General features: G+C 51.8%; 1 protein-coding gene across 1 annotated transcript; it reads left to right on the forward strand.

Moving 5' to 3' along the window:
• The first annotated feature begins 1183 nt into the window (after window positions 1-1183).
• Window positions 1184-10376, forward strand: RAB25 (RAB25, member RAS oncogene family). The gene is given in 7 exon segments (XM_012449850.3): window positions 1184-1452; window positions 6069-6264; window positions 8118-8311; window positions 9548-9628; window positions 10031-10113; window positions 10116-10175; window positions 10177-10376. Coding segments are annotated over 7 exon segments (771 nt in total). The 5' UTR covers window positions 1184-1409; the 3' UTR covers window positions 10291-10376.
• The last annotated feature ends 2029 nt before the right edge of the window (window positions 10377-12405 follow it).

Below are 12405 nucleotides of genomic sequence, written 5' to 3' on the forward strand. Positions count from 1 at the left end.
ACAGACATGAACCACTGCGACTGCCCAGTGAGTGCCTTTTCTATTCGTGGTGTCGGGAGGGTGCCCCAATAGCCTAGAATGAGCCATTCCTTTCCTCTTCCTCCAGGTGTTCGTGTGCTTACACAGACCCTCCCCAGATCCTGAAGCCCTCTGTAGGCATGATGCCTTTGCTGTGAGGCCTCAGGTCCTGTACAGGGACTAGAAGTAACCCAGACCTCCCAAAGGCCTCCATCTCCAGATCCTGCTCCTACACTCAGACCACTCACCCCAGCCGTCTGTTTCTGCCCCAGGTTCTCCCCCTACCCAGTGTCCTTAAAGCAGGTCTGTATAGGGAGCTACCAGCCCCCTTCCCCAGTGCCATAGAAAGGAATCCATCCCAAAGAAGTGGGTAGGTTTCAAGTCCCAGCTCCACCCAAGATGAGAAACACTGCCCATCCCAGGCCCTGGGCTGTTAAGGAGGGGCAGAAGTTCCTGTGGCCATGATGCAGCTCCCACAGCTCTGCACTGCAGCAGTGTGACTGGTGTTCTATCACCCCCTGGTCCAATATCCCTTACTCTGGTTCTCCCAGTGTACCCCCTGACCAGGAGCTCTGAAGAAAAAGCAAGCCAAAGTGGGTTTCTTTTTTCTTTTTTTTTTTTTTGAGATGGGAGTCTGACTCTGTTGTCCAGGCTGGAGTGCAATGGCGTGATCTTGGTTCACTTTAACCTCTGCCTCCTGGGTTCAAACGATTCTCCTACCTCAGCCTCCCAAGTAACTGGGATTACAGGTGCGCACGACCACACCTGGGTAATTTTTGTATTTTTAGTAGAGACTGGGTTTCACCATGTTCGCCAGGCTGGTCTTAAACCCCTGACCTCAGGCCTCCCAAAGTGCTGTGATTACAGGCGTGAGCCACCTCGCCTGGCCTCCAGTGGGTTTCTGAGGGGCTATTTGTTGCTCATTAGTTGTGATTCCAGAAGCCCAGCAATGCACACTCAACCCTCAGTGGGCTGTCTCTGAACGTCCTGTCCCTGTTTCTCGCTTCCCCGACTCTTATCCCTGGAGCTGGTTCTCCAGCTTGCGAGAGCCCAGGCTGAGAGCAGACACCCAACCTGCCGAACCTGTCTGACGTCATCGTCTCTCCACCCACCTGGGCCCCAGGTCTCCAGCCGCCCAGCTCTTCCTGTTCTCAGCTTCCGTCCTCTCAGCTTCCTTACAGCACCCCCACCTGCCACAGCTGATCTTCCCTAGGCCCTGGCTAACCTTGAGTTGGCCCCCAATCCCCCTGGCTGCAAAAGTCTCCTTACCCCCAATGAGAGGAGAGGCAGGCCCAGATCTTTTGAGAGCTGAGGGTTGAAGGCACTGAGCCAACACGTAGACTTGTCACCTCTGGCCCCGAAGACACCTGCACCCTCCATGCGGAGCCAAGATGGGGAACGGAACGGAGGAAGATTATAACTTTGTCTTCAAGGGTGAGTTGGGGTCCCTGAAGCAAGAGGAAGCCGGAGAGACCCAGAAAGAGACTGTTAGAGCCAGAGAGGGCCCCCTCCTGTTTTGTATCTACCAGAAACCCCTGGAGCTCCTCATGCCTTCAGAAAGAAAGCTGCAGGGAGTTGGGGAGGATCTGGTTGCAGGGGCAAAAGTCAGGGAGCTTCTGAGTATGCCCTACTCTGATAAATGATGATGTTTATCCCTCCTTAAGAGAGCTGAGTCAGGGTCCTCTGCCCCGTTCCTAATAGAAACCCAAATCCCTGGTGTTAGCCAGTGCAGCACAAGAGATGGAGGTCAGACTTCAGAAAGGACTTCCCTCTTGAGAAGAAAGGGAAACCAGCAGACAAGAAGAAAAAAGTCATTTTTTCTGGGCAGGTGTACAGAGAAGGACAGAAAGGAGAGACCTAGCCCTTTATAGGGTGGGGTAATACATACATAGGGAAGACAGAAAATATCATGAGTCTGCCACAGAGCCTGATAGAATCCAGAGGACTCCTAGGGACGCCCAGCCTTGTCTGCCTGTTCTTTGGCTGACTCGCTGGACCTGCATACCAGGCACTGGGCTCAACTTGGCTGTGCCTGGAAGCGGGCATGTATCTTTCCAGCTCCCGGGTTTGGTCCCCCTGTTGTTTCTCAGCCCTGCCTCCATACTTCCTTCAGGGCAGGGTGTACTCTCCAGCCACCCTACCCCACTGCCTCTCCCAGCCTCAGCCCGGCCCGCCCTCGAGCTGGGACTCTCACTGTAGCACCCGCCCTCGAACTGAGCTGGAGAACCTGTACTACTGGCATCCTGGAAAAGGTTAGCAATAGTCTGGGGTAATAATATGAGGAACTACCATTTATTGAGCACTTACTATTTGTGCCAGCCACTACCTCATTAATACCATAACAATCCCCAAAAGTTATCTTTTATTTGGAGGGGCAGTGTAACGTGGTGGTCGGAAGCCAGACTGAGCTCAGATCTCAGTCCTGACACAAGTATTGCGGGTTGGTCAGCCAGGTGTGGTGGCTCACCCCTGTAATCCCAGCACTTTGGGAGGCCAAGGCGGGGGGGATCACTTGAGGGCAGGAGTTCGAGACCAGCCTGGCCAACATGGTGAAACCCTGTCTCTACTAAAAATACAAAAATTAGCCAGGCGTGGTGGCAGGTGCCTGTAATCTCAGCTTGCTCTTCAAGCAATTCTCTTGTCTCGGGAGGCTGAGACAAGAGAATTGCTTGAACCCAGGAGGCAGAGGTTGGAGTGAGCCAAGATCACGCCACAGCACTCCAGCCTGGGCAACAGAGTGAGATTCTGTCTCAAAAAAAAAAAAAAAAAGTACTGAGGGTTGGGGTCCCCAGAAGCAGACGCTGAGAAGAAGTTGGGGTGTTCAGTGTTTTTTATGAATAAGCACCTGTGAAAGGAAGGGAGAGGAAACAGAATTGGGCAGAGGAAGAAGTCAAACAGCAACACAGGTTTGACAAAGCCTGGGTCAAGGGCGGGGAGCTCCGTGATTGCCCCACTTTGCTTGAGCACTGGGTGTAGGCTGCCTAGAAAAGGCATCACTTCCAGTGAGGCTGTTGTCTGCACCGGAGGCAGACGCTGAAGGAGCTGACAGCTGGAGCCTGTCTACAGCCTGCACTCCCTGCAGCTGGGTGCAAATCCTTCCTCGAAGGCTGATCTGGCCAGCACATCTCTGTGTTTACAACACTAGCCCTGTTATCTTGGGCAAGTCATTTGACCTCCAAAGCGCCTTGTCTGTAAAAGCAGGGAAAATAGTAATGGGATTCATGGAACTGTTACGAGGATTAAGTGTAAAGCTTTTAAGGACACTGGCACATAGTAAGCACTCGATACACTGTAAACATGAACCATTAGTATCTCCACTTTACAACTGAGGCTTAGAGGCAAAGTCACTTACAAAAGGCCACAAAGTCTGACTTCAGCGCTCTTGCCCTGAGCACTTTTGGGGTATGAAGCTAGGGCTGAAAGCCCACCCATTGAGAGGGATGAGAGGGGGATGTGCTCAGTAGGGGAGAGGCAGGAACGCAGGAACACATGCTCTCGTGCACACACACACACACGCACACATGCATGCACATCCTCTTACACATATCCATATTATTTCCAGCTTTTCCATACTGTCCTACACAAATAAGGAATTTATTATTTATTTTATTTTATTTTATTTTTCTTTTTTCTTTTTCTTTTTTTTGAGACAGAGTCTCACTTTGTTGCCAGGTGCCAGGCTAGAGTGCAGTGGCGCAATCTCAGCTCACTGCAACCTCCGCCTCCCGGATTCAAGCAATTCTCCTGCCTCAGCCTCCTGAGTAGCTGGGATTACAGGCATGTACCACCATGCCTGGCTAATTTTGTATTTTTAGTAGAGATGGGGTTTCTCCCTGTTGGTCAGGCTGGTCTCGAACTCCTGACCTCAGGTGATCCGCCCATCTTTGCCTCCCAAAGAGGTAGGATTGCAGGTGTGAGCCACTACACCTGGCCTATTTTTTTATTTTTATTTTTTGAGACACCATTTCACTGTCACCCAGATTGGGGTGCAGTGGTGCCATCATAGCTCATTGCAGCCACAATCTGCAGGGTTCAAGCAATCCTTCCACATCGGCCTCTTGAGTAGCTGGGACTACATGCACATGCCACCACACTTGGCTAATTTTTTTTTTCTTTTTTCTTTTTTTTTTTGAGACGGAGCCTTGCTCTGTCACCAAGCTGGAGTGCAGTGGTGAGATCTCGGCTCACTGCCACCTCCGCCCCCTAGGTTCAAGCAATTATTCCGCCTCAGCCTCCTGAGTAGCTGGGACCACAGGAGTGTGCCACCACACCCAGCTAATTTTTTTGTATTTTCAGTAGAGACAGGGTTTCACCGTTTTGGCCAGGCTGGTCTCAAACTCATAGGCTCAAGAGATCCTCCCGCCTCGGCCTCCCAAAGTGCTGGGATTACAGGCGCGAACCTCCACACACAGACAAGGAAATTTTAAAGTTGGAGGAGGCCTTTATGGGTTGTATAAACAAGGAAACACAGACTGAGGAAAGGCAAGTCATTTGTTCAAGTTCACACGGCTAGTTAGAAGCTGAGCAGGGCCCAGAGCCCACACTGCGTGGCTCCCAGTCCTTGGGTGCCAGCCTGCCTTTCCAGAACCACTCTGATGACCTCCTCTAACTCTGGGTGCTCAGCTCAGTGCCAGTGCAGTTTGTGAGTTGTACTTACATCAGCCCCCTGTACTCTACCCCAGCCCCCAGCTCATCCACGGTGGGTAAGGCTGGGCCCTGGATGCTGCCCACCAGTCTAAAGGGTCTTCATGGCCTCTCTGGTGGATCCTTGTCTCTGCAAATCCAAAGGCAAAAACTCTGGCCTGCTAACAATGATCATACCCATAGTGATTTTTATACTTACTATATCCCGGGCAACATCTCACTTACTTCCTACAACAACCCTTAACGTAGATACTGATGTTTTCCCATTTTTCACATGAAAAGGACAGCTCAGAGAGGTTAAAGAACTTGCTGAAGGACACACAGCTGGTCTAACACCCAGCCCCATGCTCTTAACCATGTAGGACTGCCCCCTCCTAAGGGACAACTGGAACCTAACTTTTTTTTTTTTTAAGAGATGGGGTCTCTCCACGTTGGCCAGGCTGGTCTCGAACTCCTGACCTTAGGTGATCCACCCACCTCGGCCTCCCAAAGTGCTGGGATTACAGGCACGAGCCACCGCGCCCGGCCTTTTTTTTTTTGAGACAGAGTCTCACTGTGTCACCCAGGCTGGGAGTACAATGGTGCGAACTTAGCTTACTGCAACTTCCGCCTGCCAGGTTCAAGTGATTCTCCTGCCTCAGCCTCCTGAGTAGCTGGGGAATTACAGGCACCTACCCACCATGCCCGGCTAATTTTTGTATTTTTAGTAGAGATGGGGTTTCACCATGTTGGCCAGGATGGTGTTGAACTCCTGACCTCAGATGATCCGTCCTCCTCGGCCTTCCAAAGTGCTGGAATTACAGGCATGAGCCACCACGCCCAGCCCTGGAACCTAACTTCTTACACATACATGAGCACACATGCCTTCCTTTCACCCACAGATGTGTCAACTGCCAAACTTTCTCCTTACCCACACTTCGATTCACACCTCTGTTCCTTATGCAAACACACACACCAAACCTCCCACTTGTCCTCCCGGCTCATATATATAGAGACAAGCACAGTGTTCTCATACTCCTAGTCCTGGTCCAGAACAGTGCACCCCCCGACCTCCCACCATCCCTGTCCATATTCACACACAACAGTCATGTCTCCACACCACACTCATAAAGAGCCCACAGATGTCACTCCCTCACCGGAGATGCAGGCTGACTCTGCAACCATGTCTCAACAGACCAGGCTATAACCCTTCAGGCTCCTTTGTTTGTTTTAAACTCTTGGCTTTTCTGCTCACCACGACGGATGCATTATGCAGAGTTGCAGACTCCAGTCTCACGGGAGACTCCGCTCCCTAATCTTTTTTTTCTGAGTTCAGTTCCCTTTTTCTGCTGGGCAGACCCTCCAAGCTCAGCTGGGCTTGGAGCTGCTCTACCCCATGCTCAGCCCTTATCTCTCCACTCCTTCAGTGGTGCTGATCGGCGAATCAGGTGTGGGGAAGACCAATCTGCTCTCCCGATTCACGCGCAATGAGTTCAGCCACGACAGCCGCACCACCATCGGGGTTGAGTTCTCCACCCGCACTGTGATGTTGGGCACCGCTGCTGTCAAGGCTCAGATCTGGGACACAGCTGGCCTGGAGCGGTACCGAGCCATCACCTCGGCGTGAGCCTGGGCCTGGGGGCTGCTGGGTGGTGGGAGTTCTGGGGAAGTCAGGGAACACTTCTGGAGGAGGAGAAGGCAAAGGGGCTCAGCGGTGGGCTCCAGGGGGCGGGGAGTGAGACGGATCTCAGAAGATACAAGGTACTGTAAACAGAAACAGCCCAAGCCGGGATATAGTAACACTGACTAGTACCACTGAAAGCAGGAATCATTGCCACTTGCTAAGCCTTTGCTATGTGCCCAGGAAGGGACAAGGCACTTCACGTTTGGCATTTTATGTAACCCTTAAAGTATCACAGGAGTAAAGTGCCATAATTAATTAATTTCTATATAAATACAAGCAAGGTGAAATCAGGGTGCAGCTGGGATGGGGGTACGCTGCATGGATCGAGAGCGCCCCCTCACTTCTGCACAGTGCTCTGCACTTGGCAACTTTCATCTTACCACAGATGGCCAAAAGCTGAACCTGGCATCTGCATTTTATGAAGACTCAGAGGACACACAGAAGGCCTCCTGACACCACATCCGAAGTGTCTCTTAGGCCGGGTGCGTTGGCTCACACCTGTAATCCCAGCACTTTGGGAGGCCAAGGCGGGTGGATCATTTGAGCTCAGAAATTTGAGACCACTCAGGGCAACATGGCAAAATCCTGTCTGTACTAAAAATATAAAAAATTAGCTGGGCATGGTGGTGCATACCTGTAGTCCCAGATTCTCAGGAAGTTAAGGTGGGAGGATGGCTCAAACCGGAAGGCAGAGGTTGCAATGAACCGAAATCGCCCCACTGCACTCCAACCTGGGTGACAAAGTAAGACTGTGTCTCAAGAAAGAAGTGTCAGCAGGCATGGTAGCTCAGGCCTGTAATCCCAGCACTTTGAGAGGCCAAGGTAGGTGGATCACCCTGAAGTCAGGAGTTCAAGACCAGCCTGGCCAACATAGCGAAACCCCGTCTCTACTAAAAATACAAAAATTGGCCAGGCGTGGTGGTGTGCGCCTGTAATCCCAGCTACTTGGGAGGCTGAGACAGGAGAATCACTTAGACCTAGGAGACGGAGGTTGCAGTGAGCCAAGATTGAGCCATTGCAATCCAGCCTGAGTGACAAGAGCAAAACTCTATCTCAAAAATAGAAAGAAAAGTGTCTTCCAGTCAATGTGAGGCCTAAGCATGTGACATGGGGTCTGTTTGTGTGTGTATGGGGTGGATAACACTTGCCAGGGGGCAGGAAGCAAGAGGCAGGGGCTTTGGTCACACACACTTGAAAGGTCCACACACATTCATCGCTCCTCGTTACCTGACCTCTTCTGAGCCTCAGTTGACTCATCAATAAATTGGGAGTTAGGCATCACCTTCAGTCTGAAGACACCCCATCCAACTCCACGAGGGAGACTGGATGCTTGCAGTGATGCCTTCAATGGTCAGGCCAGGGACTGCTGCAAGGGGTAGGCATTCAGCTAGTCCTAGAAAGATGGCCACAGGAGAGAAGAGCGCACTGTTAAGGAGCCATGTTAGGAAGATCTTGAAGGTGGCAGACTTGGCTGAAGCCCAGATGTGCATTGGTGGAGAGTAGGGGCTAAAATCAGGACAAGGACCTGAGAAAGCAGAGGGGCCGACTATGAGGGAGCCAGTGGAGATTTTAGAGCAGTGAGGTGAAGCTTTAGGGGCTCCAAGACCAGCGTCCCTGGAAGGCAGAGGAGACTTGAGCTGCCCTGTTGGGTTTTGGGCCCCTGGCCCCAAGTTTCTGCATTTCCTGATCTCTAATACTCTGATCCTGGGCGTTCCAGCTTGATGGCTCTGCTCTGATGCTGGATCCAATGCCCCTGACTGTATCTCTGTTCATCCTTCTCATTCCCACCCAGGTACTATCGTGGTGCAGTGGGGGCTCTCCTGGTGTTTGACCTAACCAAGCACCAGACCTATGCTGTGGTGGAGCGCTGGCTGAAGGAGCTCTATGACCATGCTGAAGCCACGATCGTTGTCATGCTTGTGGGTAACAAGAGTGACCTCAGCCAGGCCCGGGAAGTGCCCACTGAGGAGGCCCGCATGTTCGCTGGTGAGAGCCTGCCACTACCAGGCTGACTCCTCCAAGCCTCCCACCTTCCCCTTGCAGCCTCCCAAGGCCCGGCCCCCACCCATAGAGCCCCTACCCTGGCCTTCCTCCATACAGCCCTCTACCTCATCCCCTCTTCGTTAGGATTTCCCAGCACTTCCCCTCTGGGACCCTGTGTCTCCCATCATGTCCCACCACTTGCCCTGAGATTGTCTTTACCAGCAATTATTTATAGTTGATTTTGGTTTTTTTTTTAAGACCGAGTCTCAATCTGTTGCCGAGGCTGGAGTGCAGTGGCGTGATCTCAGCTCACTCCAACCTCTGCCTCCTGGGTTCAAGCAATTCTCATGCCGCAGCCTCCTGAGTAACTGGGACTACAGATGTGTGCCACCACACCTGGCTAATTTTTGTATTTTTAGTAAAGAGAGGGTTTCACCATGTTGGCCAGACTGGTCTCAAACTCCTGACCTCAGGTGATCCACCTGCCTCGACCTCCCAAAGTGCTGGGATTACAAGTGTGAGCCGCTGTGCCGAATCCGTAGTTGATTTTAAGGCCGCTCCACCCTGCAATGTCAAAGATCCTATGGAGAGGATAGGCTTCCCAGGAGTTTTCTGATTTAGAGGCAGCACAATATGATGTCTTCTGATTAAGGGTGTTCTGAAGTCCCATGGCCCAGCCTCCCATCTGCTCTTGGCCAGTTACTAAATGGAGCAAGTTCCTTATTCGTTTTCTTTGTGTTTCTGGATTTTGTTTCCTTTTCTTTTCTTTTTTTTTTTTTTTGAGACGGAGTTTCGCTCTTGTTACCCAGGCTGGAGTGCAATGGCGTAATCTCGGCTCACCGCAACCTCCGCCTCCTGGGTTCAAGCAATTCTCCTGCCTCAGCCTCCCAAGTAGCTGGGACTACAGGCGCGTGCCACCATGCCCAGCTAATTTTTGTATTTTTAGTAGAGACGGGGTTTCACCATGTTGACCAGGATGGTCTCGATCTCTTGACCTAGTGATCCACCTTCCTCGGCCTCCCAAAGTGCTGGGATTATAGGCGTGAGCCACCGCGCCTGGCTGGATTCAGTTTTCTAAATGAACATACCTCATAAGTTGTTTTAAGGATTAAATGAACTGCTATATGGCTAGAGTTTAGCACACAGCAAATGTGTATAGCAAACATTATTTGTTATTATTATTATTATTATTATTGTCTTTGATTCCCACAATTAATGGTGTGTTTTGCTTCCTGGCAGAAAACAATGGACTGCTCTTCCTGGAGACCTCAGCCCTGGACTCCACCAATGTTGAGCTAGCCTTTGAGACTGTCCTGAAAGGTTAGAGACTATCTTTATTCTGCACCCTATTCCATCCCCGTGGCTTCTGCAGGCAGCAGTAGGAATGCAGACACTCAGTCCTCACCCCAGCTAATTTCTCAGCTCCTCTGTGAGCCCTGGCACCACTGCTTGTCCCCCTCAGTCCCTCCCCCATGCCTCCCACTCAGCCTGGAGCTCAGGGAGGGAACAGGCCATACTTCCCATGGGCTGCTCTTGGTTCCTTCTCCACCCAGGTAAGTAGAAGGGACCCCAATGTCCATACTCCATTTCCTGCTGCAAAACCTCCTGCAAATGTGGCCACTCCGATGCTCAGAAGGGGCATGCAGTGTGTGCATGGGGTTGGGGAGGAGGGAGCATGGGCTCTAAATCTTCTGGCCTAATCACTGCCCTCTCCCCTCCCAGAGATCTTTGAGAAGGTGTCCAAGCAGAGACAGAACAGCACCCGGACCAATGCCATCACTCTGGGCAGTGCTCAGGGCGGGCAGGAGCCTGGCTCTGGGGAGAAGAGGGCCTGTTGCATCAGCCTCTGACCTTGGCCAGCACCACCCTGCCCCAACTGGCTTCTGGTACCCCTTGTCCCCACCTCAGCCCCAGGACCTTTCCCTGTCCTTTGGTTCCAGATGTCAGACTGTTCCCTGTTCACAGCACCCCCAGGGCCTTAAGGTCTTCATGCCCTATCACAAATACCTCTTTTATCTGTCCACCCCTCACAGACTCAAACCCTCAAATAAAGCTGTTTTGTATCAACGCCTGGTCATCCTGCTGCCTCCCGTCTGTTCCTTCCTCTTCTTGTCTACGCCTCCCCTTCAACTTCGGCCCCTCCTCTGAGTCTCTAATCCCCTTCCTCCCCTTCCTCTGTCCTCCCCACCATACCTACTGCCCCTCAGGGCCAGCTGCCTCTGGAGTCCTGTGGTCTGGGGATGGTGCCAAGGGGACGGGAGGTGCCCGCCCTTCCCTCTGCCAACCCCCAGGGCAGGTGGGGGAGGGAGGAGAGTATGGAAGGGAGGGGGTATCTGGAAGGCGAGACAAAGGAAGCCATCGGCGGGCACCATCTGGTGCTGAGGGCCCTGGTGCCAAGAACTGAGGTCACTCCAATGCCAGGGGCAAGGGGAGGAGGCAGCGGGAGATACAAGGGAGAAGAGGGAGTCGGGGCCAGTCCTGTAGGTGTGTACTGGGGAAGGGGTTTTTAAGCCTGAGAGATGGAAGGTGTAAGCCCTCCATCCAGTTTTTTTTTTTTTTTTGAGATGGAGTCTCAGTCTGTCACCCAGACTGGGGTGCAGTAGTGTAATCTCGGCTCACTGAAACCTCCGCCTCCCGGGTTCAAGCAATTCTCCCTGTCTTTGCCTCCCGAGTAGCTGGGATTACAGATGCCTGCCACCATGCCTGGCTAATTTTTGTAATTTTAGTAGAGACAACGTTTCATCATGTTGGCCAGGCTGGTCTCAAACTCCTGACCTCAGGTGATCCACCCACCTCAGCCTCCCAAAGTGCTGGGATTACAGGCTTGAGTCATCAAGCCCGGCCCATCCAGTCTTCTTCCTGATCCCAAAGAAGAGGGATAGATTGGATCTAGTGGGGTAAATGGGGAGGATCCCTGTCTCTTAGCTCTCTGCCCCCTCTCCATAGAGCCTAGCAGATAGCTGTCCAGGTAGGATCTCTGTCACCCTGACTCACCTTCCCCTGGTTTTTTTTTTTTTTTTTTTTTTGAGACAGTCTTGCTCTGTCACCAGACTGGAGTGCAGTGACACAATCTCAACTCACTGCAACCTCTGCCCCCCAGGTTCAAGCAATTCTCCTGCCTCAGCCTCCTGAATAGATGGGAATTCAGGTGCCCACCACCACACCCAGCTAATTTTTGTATTTTTAGTAGAGACAAGGTTTCATCATCTTGGCCAGGATGGTCTCGATCTCTTGACTTTGTGATCCGCCCGCCTCAGCCTCCCAAAGTGCTGGGATTACAGGTGTGAGCCACTGTGCCCAGCCTGTGTTTTTTTGTTTTGTTTTGTTTTGTTTTTTTTAGACAGAGTCTCACTCTGTTGCCCAGGCTGGAGTGCAGTGGCATGATCTCTCAGCTCACTGCAACTTCCGCCTCCTGGGTCCAAGTGATTCTCCCGCTTCAGCCTCCAGAGTAGCTGAGACTACAGGTGTGTGTTACCATGCCCGGCTAATTTTGTGTATTTTTGGTAGAGACAGGGTCTTGCTATGTTGCCCAGGCTGGTCTTGAACTCCTGGTCTTAAATGATCCAACCACCTTGGCCTCCCAAAGTTCTGGGATTACAGGCATGAGCCACTGTGCCCGACTAATTTTTGTATTTTTAGTAGAGATGAGGTTTCACCGTGTTGGCCAGGTTGGCCTGGCCACCTTCCTGTTCTTCAGGTGAGGATGGAAGAAGGCCTGACTGCACCTCCAAAGAAGGGAAGGGAGTAAATGGAGGAAAAGGCAGGGGATTGAGGGCTTGGAGACTCGAGCAGAGAGCTATGAGAGCTGAGGGGGAGAGCAGGGTGGCGAGGAACTCTGAAGACATCCACTACTCACAGGTGTGTAGGGAGCCCAGAGCTACACTAGAGGAAACGCCAAGCTGCAATCCCCACCCAGATCCTCCCACTCACCCCAAAATGGCGCAGACTCACATGCAGAGAACGAAGACAGAGCCTTAAGTAATAGTACTTTTAATAAAATTAAGTTCTTAATAGCACATTTAATACATTAACCCTCCCCCTTCTTGGTTTCTCTGCATTTTGTGCAACATCACTTTGACTTGATTATTCTTGGGTCT

Source organism: Aotus nancymaae, unplaced genomic scaffold (assembly GCF_030222135.1).
Source record: "Aotus nancymaae isolate 86718 unplaced genomic scaffold, 86718_ANA_hifiasm-v0.15.2.pri h1tg000108l, whole genome shotgun sequence".
Taxonomy (NCBI): Eukaryota; Metazoa; Chordata; class Mammalia; order Primates; family Aotidae; genus Aotus; species Aotus nancymaae.